Here is an 18,077-nt window from a genome sequence, read left to right on the forward strand (position 1 = left end):
ATCCAATTGCAGTATCACTTACCACGCCAGCCTGCTCAGGGAGCGGGGTTTCCCTCTCTGCATATGCTGGAGCAGAACCTGGTGGAGCTGAGCTGTGTGCTGGGTGCAGGCTGGCTCTGGGCTGCCAGGGTGGCAGCGAGCCCATGCAGAGGGGTGTGTGATCCTGCACCCCAGAGGGTTTGCTATCAACCAGCTCTTCTATTGCAGGCCTGCAAGGGGCAGAGCACGGGCTCCTTTGTACCTGCACAGCTGGCTCACCACGGAGGCTTTCATTACAAAGAAAAGGAAGTTTAATTTATTCTTATCCAAATGAATGTTTAAACCCTGAGGGGCACGTTTGGCCCCTGACACCTGCATGGATGCCCACGTCCCATCCCCATCCAGTGGTTCTGCCCAACCCACTGGGCTCCCACTGCTTCCCGCTGCTCCAGCAGCATCACAGAATGTGGCTCTGGTTTCCCAGTGAGGGGGCTGGGTGGAGCCACAGGCCCACTTGCTCCATGAGGATCCTTGTACACCAGGACGGGCAGGCAGCAGTCTTTGAACCTGGAATTTCTCATGGAGATGGGGTACCTCACCGTGTCCTGCTGGGCTTCAGTGCATGCACAGATGCTTATCCCTGGCCTTGCTTTGGAAAGGCTTGAGGCACTACAGTCAGGGTCCCTGCCCGCTGGGGCACCAGCCTCACTGCCACTTAAAAGTTTTCCTTGTTGAAGTAGAATTTGACCTTCCTGGGGTCCAGGCTGGAGTGCTGGTGACAAGACTTCTGCAGGCTCTTTGCCAGGGCCTCCGGCCCACAGAGGAACACACCGACCACTGACCTGCAAACAGCACGGACGGGCATGTCAGTGCCAGGCTGGCAACTCAGGGAAAAGGGATTTAAAAGCTTTTTGGGCTCCCTGCCCAGGATAGCACATCTCTCCCAAAGCCAGCCCGGTGCTGAGTGCCAGGGTAGAGGGCATGCCTCCGACTCCAACATCCTGAATTCTGTGCTCAGCTCTCACCTGGGGTGGGCTGCAGCCACCGCTGCAAACTCCATGTTCCACATGGGCCGCCCGAAGATGGTTTTGTGCCTGAGGCCCGTCACTGTGTCCGTAGCGGTGTCGAAGCGGAGCGCCACGTTGTTGGCCTGGGCAGGCAGGGATGGTGAGAGCCCCGGGCACCACCCATGAGCCCCCCTCCAGTCCCTCACCACAGAGGAGCATCCATTGCTGATCCCACCAAACACCGTGCCTGGACTTTGTGCCTAAAAGCCATTGTCATGCTTGCCCTGCCCTTGCTGCCCAGCTTGGCCACCCCGTGTCCCCCTCTTGCAGCCATGCCAGCCCGTGGTTGACTCACAATGCTGGTGTCCCAGCCAGTGAGGAAGAGACGGTAGGTGAGGAAGTCTGCCTTGCCCGACTCAGCCATCTTCTGCTCCAGTGAGGCGAGCAGGTCATTGAACCAGGCGAAGGCTCCTGTGTCCCGGCAGAGCCAGTAGAAGTAGATCTGGGATGCAGGGGGAGAGGCATTGCTCAAGGAGGAGCAGAGCCAGAGGAAGAAACCCACAGTCGGTCCCATGGGACACTCGGTACCTTCTTGGTCTTGAGGGTCTGGTCAGCCTGCTGGAACTTGTACCAGATGGATTTGAGGATGGAGGCGAAGGGGGTGACGCCGATGCCCGCTCCAACCAGCATGGCCACCTCGTACTGGAACACGTCTTCGCTGGCTGTGCCAAAGGGACCATCCACCTCGACCCTGGCCAAAGCAGGGCCTGGGTGAGAGGTACGGCCTCCCCACATCCCTGGCATGACCTGTTGGGCACTCCCCAGCCTACCTGGGTGTTTCCAGTTGGAAGGTGTCAATGAGACGCTCTGTCCAGTCACCAGCTGCCCGGACGTGGATGGAGAAGAAGTCCTCCTCGGGTGCAGAGGTGAGGGTGAAGGGGTGCCACTCCAGCGGGGAGATGGCGGGGCAGTTGACGAAGATGTACTGCCCCACCTCCATGCAGAAGCCCTTCTTCTGCATCTGCAGCTCCAGCACGCGGGCAGGGTGCATGACCACCTGGGGCACGGGCAGGGCTCAGCGCCCAGCCTGGCCCCTGTCCCTAGGAAGGGGCTGTGCCTGTGGCACCTGCCTGCCTCCCCATGGCCACCACGGCGAGGGGCTGTGGCACCGGTGACTCCAAGGGTAGGAGCTGGCAGAGGAACAGGCTCTGCACCACCCACCTTGGTGACAAGCACCTTCTGCTGCGCGCGCCAGACCCGCAGGATCCGCTCAAAGACATAGAGGATGATGGGGGCAAGAACCCACTTCCAGGACTGTGAAGATGGAGGAGAGCAAGGATTGGGCAGGGTCAGGGCTGGAGCATCCCAGAGCATCCTTCTCCCCCAGAGCCATCCCACCACTGCCCTACCTCGGCAGGGATGCTCCCGAACTCGGGGTCTTTGCAGCAGCTGTGGGTGCAGTTCTGCTCCCGCTGTGTGAGGTACTCGGCGCAGTGATTGGGGGGCACCTCTGCCATGCTCTGCTCCGTCTGCCCACGCACCAGCCCACTGCAGGGAGGTGAGGGATGAGCCCAGGGGCCAGCTTCTGCTCCCAGCCAGGGCTGAGCCACACGGCGTGAGGCCAGCTGGGCCAGCCCGCCCTGGGAATGGCAATTCACAGCCCCGCTGTCCCCACAGCTGCCCCACAGGGGTCTGTGTGCACTGCCCCTCGCTGTCCTGCCCTGGGCAGGGTGAGGAGCCTTACGCGATGCCGTGGATGACGAGGCCAGCGAAGTAGACGAGGAAGAGGTGGTGCGTGTACCAGAAGAGCTCGAAGTAGTTCCTGCGGATGAACTCGGTGGAGGACGTGACCATGAGGATGAGTGCCAGCGTGATGATCACCCCGGTGAGCCCCGGGATGGTCGTGAAAGCCACGTACTCGACGGTCTGCAGGGGCAGCAGGGTGGGTTAGGGGAGCAGGGGACAGGTCGTGGTGGGTTGCTGGATGCCAAGGCCACACTCACCGTCTGGTTGGAGTGGATGGGGTTCAGCCACTTGCTGCCCTGCAGGTGCACCTTGGAGAGGACGGCGGGGAGGCTGCCGTCGGTGGCTTGTTGGCTCTGGTTGTAGCGCTCCAGGTTGAAGAGGTGGGCGATGGTGTGCACAGCTGGACAGGGGACAGGCAGTCACCCAGCGGGCAGCTCCCAGTCCCCACTGCTGCCCCATCCCAGTGCAGGGGGTACCTGTGAGCAGGGCCAGTGCGTAGGCCACCAGCTTGTGGAAGGTGAGGTTGTGGTCCAGCTGCTTCCGCAACGTCCGCCTGCAGCACTGCAGGGAGAGGCAGCGGTGTCAGGACGGGACAGGGATGGGGACGGCCACACTGCTGTGCCACCACGGGACACTCACCGAGCAGGTCCCACGGAGGAAGGAGAGCAGGTTGCGGCACACGGGCAGCAGGATCAGCATGCTGTTGAAGTTGAGGCACTTGGCTGACGCTCGAGCCCATGCCAACGCGGACTGGGGAGAAGAGAGGGGTGAGCACCACTGTCCTGTCGTGCTGTGCCAGGACTGGGTCAGGATGGGGCCAATCAGTGCTGAGCTAGGCTGGGAACTGGGATGGAGAGATGCTGGGCTAGCATGGAGATTGGGAGGGATGCTAGGAGAGGACTAGGAGGGGGAGATGCTAGGCTGGGCTGGGATGCTGCTGGGCTGAGACCAGACAGGGATCAAGGCAGAGACTAGCATGGTGCAATGCCAGACCACAGAGTGGGATGAATGATGGTGGGCTGGAAGAGAACAGAACATGAAAGGGGCGTGGGATGTTGCAGCCCCCACCCCACTGCAGCAGGGCCCCGAGGGGCTCGTCTGCCTGGGCAGGCAGGGTGCCGTGGGGAGCACCTTACCCCAAGGATGGCCCTGGTGTAGAAATACCGCTCGTCCCGGTCAAAGAACAGAAAGTAGTAGGTGAAGAGGAAGATGTTGATGCCCAGCCAGGCTGCCTGCAGGGGAAAGTCACAGCCTCGTGAGGGATCCTGTCCCGGGAGCCTCTCACACTGGGTGCAGCCAGAGGGTGTCAGGACAGCGTGTCCCGTCCCGTTTCCTTGTGAGCTGCCCTGTCACGCACAGGGCTGGGACACAGGGTCACAGGTGGGGAGAGGTGTGGAAGCCTTGCAGAATTGCTGTCTTGTCACACGCTGCCCTGTGCATCACCCGTGCATGAGGAAGGAGGAAAGGCAGGAGCAGGCAACACCCGTGTAACGGGAGGGAAGGCAGATCTGGAGGGGGGTCAGGACAGCGTGGGAAAGATTCTGGGACAAGGAAGTTTCACAGGGGCCCCACTGTGCTGCTGTCCCCTGCCTAACCCCCCTGCACCCCACACTGCCGCCTCTCACAGCCACTGAATTTTTGCAGAGATCCCAAGAAAAACCACACCCTGCTGTATATTTGTTTTTTGGCTGTTTTCTTTTTCTTTTTTAAGTAACTTAAAAAATTAAAATAGCCCAACTGTCAGTAAACCCCCATGTTCCCATGCATTCACAGCTCCTCACACGGTGCTGAGCAGCTGATGGGTGCTGGCCAGGCAAGCTCTGTTACACCGGAGATGCTGCAGCACGGCACTGGCAGATGGTCCCCATGGTGCCAGCTCCTCACCCTGCCACGACTTCTCACAGGATCCTCCTCCTCTCACAAGGGGAGAAGAGGCACGTGGGAGGCTCCCAGCCAAAGTGGCCAGGCAAAGCAGCAGCATTTTAAAATTTTCCAGGACCCCCTTCCCCGTGAGCTGTGCTTTCCCCAAGACTTCGGTTTTCCAGAGCCCATCCCTCCCCTGGCTGCCGGGGCGCGCGGGCTGGCGAGCAGAGGGGATGCTTGTCTCTCCCCACAGCCCAGCCCCAGGGCAGCCCATCAGTCCCCATCTCCCCCCTGAGCCCCCCAGCGCCCTTAGCCCGCAGAGCGCCGCGGCGCTGAGCCCGCAGCCCCGCACACTCACGAGGACGGCGGCCGAGAACCAGTGGTTGACCAGGCAGCTGCCCATGGTGCGCTGTGCCCGCGCCGCCGCTGCCCGCCCGTTTTATGGAGGCAGCAGCCGGCGCGACCGTCCCGGCCGCGGGAACGGCACCGCGGGGACTTTCCCCCGAGGAGACTTTAAGGAAATGCCGGCGCTTTCAAAGGCCACCTTCCAGGAAGGCAGGGCTGACCCAATCGGCCAACGCCGAAACGAGCCCCTCGTGCTGGCCAGTTGAGATCCCCCGTGCTGAGAGAGCCCCCGTGGCCCCACGGCTGGGTCACACAGGGTGTCCGGCTGCTCCTCCTGGGGTTTCGCAACCTCTGAGGACAAAAACGGGGCTTTTTTTTTGTAAGGCAGGAATTTCCTGGGAAGAAGTTGCAGAGGATCCATCCTGTGCCTGGCTCAGCAGCTCTGTTTTCCCTGGCCTCCCTCACCAGCCTCCACTGCCCGTTTTGCAGGGAAAAGGAAGAGAAGCATCCTGGGGTCACGGCGCTGTGCTGGTGCCAGGGTCCAGCCCGGGCATCCATTACAGGGCGGGTGATTTAAGACCGAGCACCAGTGGTGCAGCACCCAGGGCTGATGAGCATCCTCAGCCCAGCACCCAAACTGAGCCGACCCCAAAAATGGGTGCTGGGGTGGGGGTGTCGCACTCCTGGTTTGGGGCCAGGATGTCTGGGTCCCATCAGCACCCACTGCCACTGCTGTGCCAGCCACCCCTCCCTTCCTGCCTGCCCTCCACTGCAGGGCCCTGAGCCCTGGGGTGTCCAGTGATCCAGCTGGGAACAGCAGCCTGTTCTGGGCCCCTGAGCCTGGAGGAACAGGTCAGACAGGCTTGCTGCTTGCTGGCATGCTGCTCTCTCCTGGCCTGCAGCCATGGCCATGCTGACGGAAGCACAGGATGAGGCCAGCCCCGATCCCACCATGCTCCTGAACCTTATCGGCTGCACAGAGGGGCTCCCCCCATCCCCACTTCCCGCTGGCACAGCCCCATTCCGGTGCCTGTAAAGGAGAGTTTTACGTGGACAGCAGGTGTGTGCACCCCTGCCAGCCCCGGTGGCAGGTCCCCACCCTCGCATGAGTCACTGCCAGCACCCAGACGCGCAGCTACAGCAAAGTTTCTTTACTGCTTAAAACAGTCCCAGTGGCACCCGTGGCCCGAGGTCGAAATATGCACCACAGCAGCAGGTGGGGGTGTCGGGGCACCCCAGGGGCTGTGCACCATGTGGCAGCCAGCTTGCAGGGGCAAGTGGTTGGGGCACCCCATAAGTTGTAGAATTGTAGAATAGTTTGGGTTGGAAGGGACCTCTAAAGGCCATCTAGTTACACTCCAGAGATGGGCAGGGACATCTTTGGCTAGGCCAGGTTGCTCAGAGCCCATCCAACCTGGCCTTGAATGTTTTCAGGGACGGGACATTCACCACTTCTCTGGGCAACATGTGCCAGTGCCTCACAACTCTCTTTGCAAAAAACTTCCTTATGTCCAATCCGAATCAACCCTCCTTCATGTTCATGTGAGTGGTCCTGAGCGGGCAGGCACGCTCCTGTCCCCCTGTCCCCGTGGGGATGCACTGGGACCTGCTGCCACTGCAGGAGCAGGCAGCGCTCGGCCCGTGCCACGAGCATCCTCTGGCTGTGGCGCAGCCCCGTGCTGCCCATCCCCGTGCCCGTAGCTGGCTGGAGGAGCCAGGCGCTCAGACAATGCTGTGCCTCACGCCGGGCTCCAAGGGTGCCTCGAGGCACAGCGGGGTCCCCGCCGCGTGCCGGCGGCAGCACACGCAGTGCAGGAAGTCAGCGACGTTGTGCCGGAAGAGCTGGCGGCAGGGGTGCAGGTACTGGAAGAAGAGGAGCATGAAGTAGATGCCCAGGCAGTAGCCGAGGAGCAGCTGCAGCACCAGCAGCGCGGTGCAGACGTTCTCATAGACATCAGTCTTGAAGAAGTACCAGAGGATGACGAGGGCCGTGTTCTCCGCCAGCCGGGCCACGTAGTACACGGCCAGGCGGCCCCAGTTCTGCGACTTGTCGATGAGGTCCCGGTCGGCCAGCTTGAGCTGCACGGCCGACCAGCAGAACATGTTGATGCTGGAGTAGAGGAGGGTGAAGGCACAGAGCACCACCACCGTGCCCAGGCGGCTGAAGTTCTTCTCGATGTTGTCAGGCAGGCGGTTGCCGCTGCGCCAGAACTGCACCCAGGGCAAGAAGAAGACCACCAGGAGGTTGGCCAGGGCGATGGGGATGATCCAGTGCTTGAAGACGGTGCTGAAGAGCACGAGGACGGCGATGCGGGTGGAGATCTCCAGGCTGCGCCACAGCACAATGCAGAGGAAGGCCAGCGGCCGCAGCTGCACCTTGTAGTCATCGTACTTGACCTGGATGGCCAGGATGTTGCAGACCAGTGCTCCGTAGGTGACCGACACCAGGCAGATGGCCATGAGGACGGCTGCAGAGGGAGAGAGCAGGGCAGTGAGGCAGCATAGGAGACCAGGCTCTGTCCCAGCCTCTCCACTGCCTGGGGTGCAAAGTGCGGGGCGACAGCTCCAGGTGGGAAACCAGTCCTGGGTGAGAAGTACAGGGTGCCAAACACCTGGGCTCACAGCAGAAGGCTCAGTGTGAGCACTGCTGGAACAGCTCATGGATGGCGGTGACAGTCCCCATGATGAGGTGGCTGTGGGGGAAGTTGCTGGCAGCAGGAGGCTCAGAACCCAAAGGTTCTCCCTATACCAATAAAACACAAGAATTGGCCAAACTGGAGCCATTTCTGTGTTAGGACCATGCCCCAGCCCCCCTGCCCTGTGCAGGAAATGCTGCTCAAGGGTAAGCAGGGCACAGTCTGTGCTCTGAGGGCCCCTCTGCCTTCATCCCAGCCAAGAGCTGCACCACTGTAGCCCCAGAGGCACCCCAAGAGCCAGTCCCATCCGAGGGCTGCAAAGCCAAGGTCATTTGTAGGGAATGCAGGCAGCTGTTCACATTCAGCACAGCCAGGAATACCATGGAGAAAAATAGAAGAGTGCAGCTGGTCCCATCCATGGTGGCTGCCAGCTGCAGGGCTGAGCTGGCACTCCAGCTGTGAGGGAATCACCCAAAACATCATTTGGTATTTACTTCCTGCATCTACTGCTAGGGCAGCACTGGCACTCATTCTTCCAGTGCATCTGCAACTCCCCAAAATGCCTTTGCAGAGGGCTGTGGCATATTAGGGGGTTTCTATGGGGCATCCCCTGTGCTTCCCTTTTCGTGCACCTGCTGTGGGCACAGATGACAAGGTCTGGGCTCCCCGCACTGCTGGGAGAGCGGGTGGGTGAGGGCAGCTCCTTCACCCAGCACTGTAATTGGAATGGTGCAGGAGCACACCTGCGTGCCCAGCTCGGTGCCAAAATGGGAGCTAGAAGTTTGCTCTGGCATATCCACCCCCAAGCACACAAACATCCTGGGAGCAGGCAAGGGAGCCTCGGAGTGGGAGTGCTGGGCTGGGAGCTCTGCTGTGGGAAAATGTGCAGAAATAGATACGGTGGGGGGACTTGAGGGAAGCCAGAGCCTGTAGCTAGATGGAAAAAATGAATGGAGACTGGAGCAGGAAGGCAGGGACCTGACCCTCTTATGAGACATGGCACTGGGTGGGTGGCTTGGTTCTGGAGGGCAGATACGAGCACGGGGCTGGGAGCAGAGCCTGGCACCTCAGCCATGCTGCTCTTTCCCACTTTGCAAGACCAAAAGCAGAAAGCAGAGAGCTGCAGAGTGCCCAGCTTCTGCGGGTTGTGCTCCACATTTAGGGGAGTCCAGCGGAAGCTGTGTCCCCGGGAGGGACTTTTTGGGTTGCCTGGATGTCACATCAGCACAAGCAGCTGAGCAGCTGCCACAGGAGGTGCCCTGGTGGGGTTCCTGGGGAGCACACGTGCCCCTTACCTCGGGCAACAGGGACGTACTTCTCCAGGACGCTGATGTAGAGCTGGAGGGTGAGCTGCGGCGTGGAGCCCAGGAAGGCCTGGATGACCGCCATGCGCTTGAAGGCGTTGCGGTGCGTGGCCAGGCGGCGCTCCGAGTGTCCCACCTCCTGCTCCATCTCCACCTCGTAGCCTTTCCGCAGCCGCCGCTTGCGCGTGATGGTGACGTAGGGCTCCTCCTCCCGCCCGGACCAGCAGTACACCACCAGGGCCTCCACGCACCTGTGGGGACACAGGAGCTGTCACCCCTGCCAGCACCTCCAGCCCCACCTGGCCTGGTGCTGGCCACAGCCCACTCCTGCTGAGCGCAGCCCGACCGCTCTGGGCAACTGCCCAGCAGTGCTGTGGGCAGTGCCTGACCGGTCACACCAGCACCACGGGGATGCCCCGTGGCTGCTCCTCTGCTCCAGCACTCAGGGTGAATCACGGGGAGCAAGGGGGGCAACAACTGCTCCAGCGAGGGGTGAAACAGCTGCTGGAAGAGGTGCAGCATCCAGGGTACGAAGCAGCGACTCTGCTGGGAGCTGCAGCTACAGGAAGGTGTTAATCACCCTTGGGTCCTGTTCTCCCAACTGGCAGAAACCTCTTCCTCTAAGCAGAGGCAAAAGAAACTCTGAAATATCAGAGCTGAATATCAGAGTCTTCTTTGATCTCCCATCTTGAGCAGAAGAAGGCTTCCACGCTTCCTCCCTGGTGGGGACAGCAGGAAGGAGGGCGCGGGGTGAAGCCGTGTGTGGCACGGGCAGATAAGGCAGCGCTTCCGCAGCCCCTTCCCTGCAGGCCTCACTGTGGGCAGGGCTGTGCCTTTCTGCCATGCCTGCAGGGACTGGGGGACCCCGGCCCCTCCACACAGCCGTGGGGTGGGTGTGCGTGGCCAGGGGGGATCAGCTTGGCTCCTGCCTGGGGACCAGCTGGCTCTGCAACCAACAGGACATCATTGTTTATGAGCGCTTATCAGGACAGCACAAATTGCTGTGGATCAAACCCAAAAGGAGGGAGGGTTTAAGATAAATTCTCTGGACAGATCAAGCCAGCACTCATGGCTCATTGCAAACTCCAATGGGAAAACAGTTTCATCCCAAAGGCCCAGCTTGAAGTGTAGATCCAGCTGGCTCCCAGTGCCCAGCCAGACCTTCTCAGCAGGCTGGGCTCCACCTCCAGCCCGAGCAGCCGGCTGAAGCAGCCTTCCCCAGGCAGCCCCGGCTGGCCTGTACAGCAGCTGGGCAGCACCCACCCATCTCTGCCAGCCTCGGTTGGTGTGGTGAGAGTCACAGCACTCCTGTGGGCCAGCACAGCCTGGCAGCACCGAGGCAAGGCCCCCAGGTGGCTCTGAAGTTAAGACATGGTGCCGGGGACACATCTGGCACACTGCTTGTTTCCGCTGACAGAGGAAGTGCGGAGCAGCCACGGTGGTTTTGGAGCCCTGTGGGTACAGCGAGCCCAAAGCGTGGCTGCTGGCCTGCCCTCGGGGAGGAGCCCCACGGAGATGGTGCTGTGCCATGCCTCCTGCAGTGCGCTCTCATGGAGCAGCCTGCCCAGGGTGGTGACAGCCCGGGAGGCACTGCAGCATTCCCAAGGAATGAGGGATCAGCTTGTGCAACATCCATCCACCCCCTCACTGTCCTCTTCCCAGCACAGCCCAGTGGCCCCACAGTTCCCGTGCCAGCCCCACTCCTGCACCTAGCTCTTCTCCATGTCCCATAACCCCACTGAGTCCCACTCCTGGCCCTATGCAGGACACCCCAAGAATCCCACTATGTGCCCAAGAGCATTGTCCACACGTTTGCTGAACTCAGACAGGCCAGGTGCTGTCACCACTTCCCTGGGGAGCCTGTTTCAGAGCTCCACCACCCTCTCTCTGGGTGTAAAACCTTTTCCCGATATGTGATGTAAACCTCCCCTGACTCAGCTCCACACCGTGTCAGCATTCACCCTGGAACGCCCACCGGGGATTCCCACCTGTGCTCCCAGCACAAGCACAACCAAATGACGGCAAAACCAAGAGGCTGAGTGAATCGCTGGCTGCCTCCCAGACCTCGAGCAGAGCTTTCCCAGCAGCTGGGACACAACAGGCTGGCAGAGCCGCGTCCTGCCCGGAGCGGGGTCCAGCAGCAGGAGCACCGGCGGCACCACCGGCGAGCAAGGGGCCCCGGCGGGCCGGGAGCAGCAGAGGCGGGGAGGAGGGACGGGGAGCCGGCAGGAGCAGCTCCCGGCAGATGGCCGCTGACACATGGTCCCGGCGTGCCCGGCCTGCCCGGCGCCGCTCCCTGCTCTCACCCGGTGCCCGCGCCCCTGCCGGGCTCCGCGTATTGGTGCCGGGGGTGCTCGGGGGTACCGGGGGTGCCGGGGGTGCCCGGGGGTGCCGGGGGTACCGGGGGTACCGGGGGTGCCGGGGTGTCGGGGGTACCGGGGGTGCCGGGGGGTACCGGGGGTGCCGGGGGTGCCGGGGTGCCCGGGGGTGCCGGGGGTGCCCGGGGGTACCGGGGGTGCCGGGGGTGCCGGGGGTGCCCGGAGGTGCCGGGGGTGCCGGGGGTGCTCGGGGGTGCCCGGGGTCCCCGCCGCGCTCACCTGATGATGGGCCCGAGCTGCAGCAGGTGCATGAGCAGGACGAGCGGGCGGTCGCGGCTGAGGTCGCGGTGCACGAAGATGAGGGTGAGCTGCACCAGGACGGAGGGGCAGAGCACGAAGAAGACGGTGAGCGCCAGCCAGAAGCGGTCGTCGGAGTGGCCGTAGGAGAGGCAGAGCACGGCGGCCGCCGCCCCCTCCCCGCAGAACAGCGCCGTCGAGAAGACGATGCCGAGCGGCAGCTTCGCCCGCGACGGGGCGGCGGCGGGCGGGCAGCCCCCGCTCGGACCGTCCATGGCGGCCCCGGCCCGGCCCGGCCCGGCCCGGGCGCTCAGCCCCGCCGCGGCGCCATCCCGGGCTGCAGCGGAGAGAAGAGCCGCGCTGCGGGGCGGGACGGGGCGGGGCGGGGCTGCCCCGCCGCACCGGGCCCCGACGGGCGGCCCCGCACGGCCCCGCACGGCCCCGCACGGCCCCGCTCCGGTACCGCCCCGGCACCGCCCCGGCACCGCCCCGACCCCTCGGCCCGGGCTCCGCCGGCCAGGCGTCCCCACCGCGTCCATATCCTCCAGCCCGGGGCCCCCGGCTCCCGGCGCCGCATCCCTGCCCTGGCCGCCGCCCTCCTGCTCCGGGACCCCCATCGCTACTGTGCCCTGGTCCCTCCGGGTGTGGAGGTCCCTGCCCCGGGACAGCCCCACCTGCGCCTCTGCCCCGAAACCCCTGTCTCGGAGCAGGACCTTCTACCGAGGACTCCCCGTCTCCGCAGGGAAGCGCCTCCCCGGCATGGCCAGGACCCACAGCCCAGAGCCCCCACAGACCCACCTGGGGTCTCCCCCTCCCCAGTCACAGTGCTGACAATCCCCGTGCTACCCCTCGGGTGTGCCCTGGAGACTTTGGAGCCCTCCCCAGGACCCCCCTGTCAAGGCCAGGCCAAATCAATTCCGGGCAGTTTCCAACGCCCCAAGGTGCAGCAGCACACGGAGGGTCCCTCCAGGGGAGAATTGCCAGGTAGCCCCAGGGACACTGGGGTCCCAGGGCAGGGCAGGAAGGATGCCTGAATCAGACAGCTGCCAGAGAGCTGCCTGCACCCACCAGCACCTCAGACCCGGGGCCTGACCCCAGCTCCAGACCCAGAATGGCACCACATGGTCCTGCGCTCGGCGGGGCAGCGTGTGGGAGGGGGGTGCTGTCAAGGCAGGGAGCATTTTGGTATCTTGCAAGACAGGCTGTGTCGGGGACGCCCTTCAGGTCCCCTGAGTGCCTGGTGTGTGTATCGAGATTTGGGAACGTTGTTACACGGGAGATGTGTCTCCTGTGTCTTGCGTGTTCCTGCCTCCAGCTGTGACCTTGTGCTACAGCTGAGCGAGAGCGCTTTTCCCATCACCTTCAAGGACCCGCCCCGGAGATAATGGGATGTGTGGACTCGCTGACAGAGCCAAACCTCCCAGCGCTCAGCCCCCCTCCCTCCTGTCTGTCCCACCTCGTTCACCCGCCCAGTGGTGGGAAGGGAGGCTGGCTGGGCTGCTGCCCACCTCCGTGGCCATGGGGGTCCCTGCTGTGCCCAGCTCACGCTGCCTCCAGCAGCAGCCCTGCCCACCTGTCCCCAGGAGTGGTGGTGAGGGCACGGGGGGGACGAACACACGCTGTCTTGCCTGGGCACCCACTGCCTGCCACATCCCTCAGTCCAGCCTGGGCACACGCTGCCTGGCTGGGACACACGGGACAAGGCAAAGAGTGTCTGACACTGGTCAATCTTCCCCGCTTTAGGCACACCAGGAATTTTTAGGTAACTTGTGAAAGGCTCTCAGTGCTCAGCCCTCGGCAGCTAGGCCAGCTCACAGGGAGGTGCCCACGTTAGCAACAGAGACACTGTCCACGCACCTGCCCCACGCCAGCCAAAAGCACCAAACCTCCCAAACCACACGCACAGGAGTTTTCCCCATTTCACCGGGCTGGAAGCATTACCAGGGCTATCGGGTTTATCAGCAGGAGAGCTGAGAATAAAACTGCCTGAGACTGTGGAGGCCATACCTCCCCCAGCAACAGCTCCCACACAGAAGCAATCCCTGTCCCTGCAGCTGCTCAGAGCTTCTACTTCCAAGCTGAACAGCTGCTTTGGGAAACCACAATCCCCATGAGCTCATGGAGACTGGCCTGACTGGTGGGGACGGGAGATCTATGTGTGACCACTCAGCTCTGGTATGACAGTTACATATTTTCAAGATGTTTTTTGGAAAACAGCCTCTCCAAAAAAAACCTCTGGCAGGGCAGAGGGTGAAGGCAGCAGTGTCCAGGCTGTCTGGTGATGGTGTCCAGCCGGGGTGGGAGCTGTGCACGGGAGCAGCTGTGCCTGGCTGGGTGCTGAGCCAGTGACAACACATCCTGTGGCACTGCCAACAGCACCCACGGCTCTGTATGAGCAGCAAGAGCAGCGTGCCGTTTGTACCATTTATGCAACTTCCACTTATCCAAATTAAAAGCATTCCCCAGGAGTCTGGCAGGTCACCAAGCCCTCGGCTGAGCAATGCCTGGGCTTCGACTCATCATATTTTTAATTTCAGCTTCCCTTGCTTCGTGATGAAATACTTAAGAGCAACTGTTTAAGCAAGCAAAAATTCCAGTCCTGTATCCGTAAGCCCCAGCAGCCATCGAGAGGAATGGAGAAACAAAGCCTCACAGCATTTTCCACACCAGTTATTATCCCATTTTCTGTCCCAAGCAAGGAGCAGCAGGAGCTGTTCATGCTGTGAGTCACTTCTACAGCCTGACCCCACCTGTCCTCTGCGCTGTAAACAGCAGACAGGCCAAAAAAGCGATGTGGGTCACAGATAGCATCAGCCAGAGCTCCTGTCCTGCTGCCCTGCCACTCCCTGTCCCTGCCAACCCCACGCCCACACCTCTGCCTGCGAGCCCAGCACAGCTGGGGCTGCACAGACACCCTGGGACACCAGTGCCACAGAGAAACTGCCTGAACCAGAGCTGCCACAGGCCAGCAGGGCCGGGCCAGGCGCTGGGGACATCCTCCCCAGGTGTCCCCACCCTACAGTGGCTGCATTCTGGACCAGCAGAGCTGGTGGCTGCTGACTGGCCCTCACTCTGGAACCTCCCAGAAGCAGAACAGCCCCTGGGCTGGTGGATGTGAAGTGACATGGAATCACAGAACCACAGAATCATGGAATCACAGAACCACGTAATCACGGAATCACAGAATCACAGAATCATGGAATCACAGAATCACAGAATCATGGAATCACAGAATCACGGAATCACAGAATCACAGAATCATGGAATCACGGAATCATAGAATCACGGAATCACAGAACCACAGAATCATGGAATCACAGAACCACATAATCACGGAATCACAGAATCACAGAATCATGGACTCACGGAATCACAGAATCTCCTGAGCTGGAAGGGACCCACAATGATCACTGGGGATACCCAAGGCACCTGAGTCTCACCACCACGTGCAAATGTCAATTTTCCTGTCTCTGCAAGTGCCTGCCCTGCCCTGGACAGCATCCCAGCTTCATTCATTTCTTAATCCCAGCCTCCAGAATTTTTTTTTTTTTTTTAATCCCAGTGTTCACACAGCACACACAAAGGGCAGTGGTGGTGGTGGCCCCCACTGTGTGAAAGCACAGGGTTTGCTGTGCAGCTTTCCCAGCCCCTTGGATGTGCTGGGGCATTTGTGTGTGGGAGCCTGGGCTGTGCGTGGGGTGGGAGCAAGCTTCCTCACCGGCTCTCAGTCTCAAAATAACCCTGTCTGCTTTACACATGCCTGCCTGGCGGCTCAGCTCCTGTAAAAGGAGAAGAGAAAATCGTTTGGAAAAGACAGGGAGCTCCGAGCCAGACTCTTAAAGAGCCCAGGTGGGGAGAGCTGCCAGCGTGCTCCCCCAGCTCTCTCTCTAGGACCCGGAGCCGGCACCGCTCCCACGGTGCTCGTCGGAACATGCCGAGTGCTCTGCTGCCTTCCCAAATATAGCCCTGCCACAGAGGTGGAGGCAGCTGCTCGGGGTGTGGGGATGGCCGAGCTGCCTGCCTTCAGAGCTGAAAGCTCCTCAGAGCACAGCCTGTGCTGGGGATTAAACACTCAGCCACAGAGGGGACGTGTGGATGGGCAAAACGCCCCGTGTGCCGGGTGAAGTGGCAATCACAGAGTGTCCCCCAGCTTGACGGGTATGTGAGAAGGGGACACGGTTTTGTCCCCTCAGTGCAGCCACGCTGCCCTACCGGCAGGGCTGGGACGTTCCCAGGAATCTCTGAGCTGGGAATTTTTGACTTAGTTTGGAAATAACTTTGCAAATGACTGGTTTCCACAGCCCAAACTGTTTGGATTTTGCATTGCTTTCACAGTAACTCAGCTGTATTTTTCCCTGCCCCAGCAGTCTGTGGAATAGTTTCTGGTTGGGGAAATGTTTATTCCATTTGCTTCATCGTGCGACTGCTTTCACCACTCCAGTTCCACATCCAGCCTCACTCTGACCCTGCTGGGAGAGAATCTGGTATCTGTGCTGAGGATCTCATCCCTCTAAATCTCCCTGGAGGCTGTGCTGAGCCCACTGGATCTGGGCACGGGGCTCAGTGCTGCCAGAGGATGCTTGCAGGCACAGCACAGGCCATGCCAGCTGCCTCATGCTTCAGCTCGTTAACAAGAAAGCAGAGTTACCTTTGGGTGCATTTATAGATCTTTGCGATAATTACACATTTTGAAGTCATGCCTCCTTGGCTACAGTCCCAGCACAGGCAGTGGGTGATGCTGTAACACTAAACCAGGCAGGAAGGGTTAAAATTACCTTTAATTAACTGATTCCCCTGGTCCCTGTTGTAAGAGTATACAGCCCTGGCAGAGTGCTAACCCAGCCAGGCTGTGCCTGTGTGTGCCCCGGACAGGCAGGAGGAACAGTTTATGTGTGCTTTCCCCCCCAGGAAAGCAGCAGGAGCACCATAATGCTCTCAACAAAACCACTGCAGGAGCCTGGGAAGGGCTTGTGGCCATCACAGGGGCTCCCCAGAGCTGTGGGCATGGGGAAAGGAACAAGGAGGCAGCTTGTCCTGCCACAGGGAGCGGGGCAAACAGAGCGCTCAGATCCAAGCCTCTCCTAGAAATTTGTGTATGCTTTGGCTGGGAAGCTCCCTGCCAGGAACTGGGTGAAAAGCAAACAATTCCCTGCATGCTTCCTGCCTGCTTCTGCCTCCAACACAGGGTGATGGTGCCGGTGTGGGGGAGCAAAGAACACTCTGGAAAAACCACCTCCCTTACCCAAAAGAGCTCGAGGAATGGTTGCCCACAATGGCTGCATGGCAGTGGGGCACAAACCATCCACTGTCCCCAGCATGCCAGAAAACCTCCACGGTGCCCCAGTTCCTCACCAACAGGTCTCGGTGTCACAGGCTGTAAATATCCTGTGTTCCCAGCCTGACTGCAGGGCGTTTGCCTGTAATTAGCTCTTGGGATTTGGGAGCTGCTGTGATCCGGGGTTACCATTAGCCACCAGCGCTGTGCTGGGATTTAAAGGGACAATGTGGCTGTTTGCATACCTACCAGCTCAGAGCGCTGTCATATGACACACTGAATAGAGAGATGAGTCTCTCCTCAAAGCCTGTGTGTGTCCTTGCCCACCACAGGTCCCTTTTCGGGCAGAGTTGATGTGGTTCCAAGCACAGCAGAACAGCTTGCTAATATTTCTGCCAGGACTTTTTGGTCTTTGCCATCACCTTGGCTTTGGTGTCAGCTCAGCTCAAGGCTCTCCGGGCTGCAGGCAGCCCCTATTGCTCTGCCCGCTGTGTTCCCTTCATCATTCCCCACGTCCAAGCTCCCCAGCCGTCCCCCCAGCTCTGCTGCCTGCCCCGGGGGTGCCAGGGGGGGTTCCCATGTGCCCGACGGGGCACGTACTCACGGGGTCTAGTGAAGCCAAGGCAGGGCAGCCCGCCAGCCCGCGGCCATCTGCGCCTCCGCGTGGTCCCTGTGGTTTCGCCTCATTGCCTCTGCGGCGGCACTCCAGCGGGCAGAAATAGCCCCAAAGCACGTGCTGCCTTCCGGGGAGCGATGCCAGGGGCCAGGCAGCCCCGGCGCCCCGGGCACTGCCCTCCCTGGGGCTCCTGCTGGCGCTGGCAGCACTAGAGGGTCCAGCCCAGCACCGTGCCCCGGCACGGTCTGGTTACAGCTCTGGTGAGGAACATCTTCATTTATCTGCCAAGATAATAAATTCTGCCTTAGAGTTTCTCACCTGGCAACAGTCACCAAGGAAACGAGAATGGCTGCTGCGGGTCCCCGCTGGCACCGCCTGGGGAGGCCCAGTGGCCCTGGCAGAGGGTGTGTGGCTGCACTCCGGCCGGCTGGCTGCGTGGGCAGAGGGCCAGCTGCCCACTCAGAACCTGAGCGCAGGCCCAGCAGAACTCACATCCATGTGGGCTTGGCCCTCGTGCCGCCTCTCTGGAGCCCAGTGTGGGTTTCACCAGGTTTGGGGTGGATTTTGAGGTTTTCCTGGCTGTTGATCATGGTGTGTGTGTGTACTGGGAGGTGTGACCTGGAGCTGCCTCAGGCTCCTGGGGGCTTTTCCTGTCCTCAGCTCTAGTCTGACCAGGGATTTTGGACACTTG

General features: G+C 61.1%; 2 protein-coding genes across 3 annotated transcripts; both read right to left on the reverse strand.

Moving 5' to 3' along the window:
- Positions 1-267: 267 nt before the first annotated feature.
- Positions 268-6,082, reverse strand: NOX1 (NADPH oxidase 1). Of its 2 annotated transcripts, none has more exons than XM_053989855.1 (13): positions 6,040-6,082; positions 3,869-3,964; positions 3,372-3,482; positions 3,209-3,293; positions 2,990-3,132; positions 2,731-2,912; positions 2,396-2,534; positions 2,208-2,300; positions 1,817-2,043; positions 1,575-1,737; positions 1,342-1,488; positions 1,005-1,129; positions 268-821 (listed from the first exon to the last, which is right to left on the reverse strand). In XM_053989855.1, exons 3-13 carry the CDS (start codon positions 3,429-3,431, stop codon positions 695-697), a joined length of 1,491 nt encoding a protein of 496 aa, XP_053845830.1. In that variant the 5' UTR covers positions 3,432-3,482; positions 3,869-3,964; positions 6,040-6,082; the 3' UTR covers positions 268-694. The 2 variants fall into 2 exon arrangements, with proteins under 2 accessions (XP_053845830.1, XP_053845829.1); XM_053989854.1 differs by lacking the exon at positions 6,040-6,082 and adding an exon at positions 4,954-5,979.
- Positions 6,077-17,620, reverse strand: XKRX (XK related X-linked). The gene is made up of 4 exons (XM_053989856.1): positions 17,375-17,620; positions 11,478-11,832; positions 8,872-9,131; positions 6,077-7,408 (listed from the first exon to the last, which is right to left on the reverse strand). Exons 2-4 carry the CDS (start codon positions 11,768-11,770, stop codon positions 6,663-6,665), a joined length of 1,299 nt encoding a protein of 432 aa, XP_053845831.1. The 5' UTR covers positions 11,771-11,832; positions 17,375-17,620; the 3' UTR covers positions 6,077-6,662.
- Positions 17,621-18,077: the final 457 nt, after the last annotated feature.

This window comes from Vidua macroura, chromosome 14 (genome assembly GCF_024509145.1).
Source record: "Vidua macroura isolate BioBank_ID:100142 chromosome 14, ASM2450914v1, whole genome shotgun sequence".
Lineage (NCBI taxonomy): Eukaryota > Metazoa > Chordata > Aves > Passeriformes > Viduidae > Vidua > Vidua macroura.

What these genes read in the sequence shown, in the direction of transcription:
- NOX1 (XM_053989854.1), bottom strand. Translation starts at nt 4,998, where the DNA reads ATGGGCAGCTGCCTGGTCAACCACTGGTTCTCGGCCGCCGTCCTC. An exon ending in CGCACTGGCCCTGCTCACAG is followed by an intron (nt 3,133 to 3,208) that starts GTACCCCCTGCA and finishes TCCCCTGTCCAG; the next exon opens with CTGTGCACACCATCGCCCAC. An exon ending in AGACCCTCAAGACCAAGAAG is followed by an intron (nt 1,489 to 1,574) that starts GTACCGAGTGTC and finishes CCTGCATCCCAG; the next exon opens with ATCTACTTCTACTGGCTCTG.
- XKRX (XM_053989856.1), bottom strand. Translation starts at nt 11,770, where the DNA reads ATGGACGGTCCGAGCGGGGGCTGCCCGCCCGCCGCCGCCCCGTCGCGG. An exon ending in CAGCTCGGGCCCATCATCAG is followed by an intron (nt 9,132 to 11,477) that starts GTGAGCGCGGCG and finishes GTGTCCCCACAG; the next exon opens with GTGCGTGGAGGCCCTGGTGG. An exon ending in GTACGTCCCTGTTGCCCGAG is followed by an intron (nt 7,409 to 8,871) that starts GTAAGGGGCACG and finishes CTCCCTCTGCAG; the next exon opens with CCGTCCTCATGGCCATCTGC.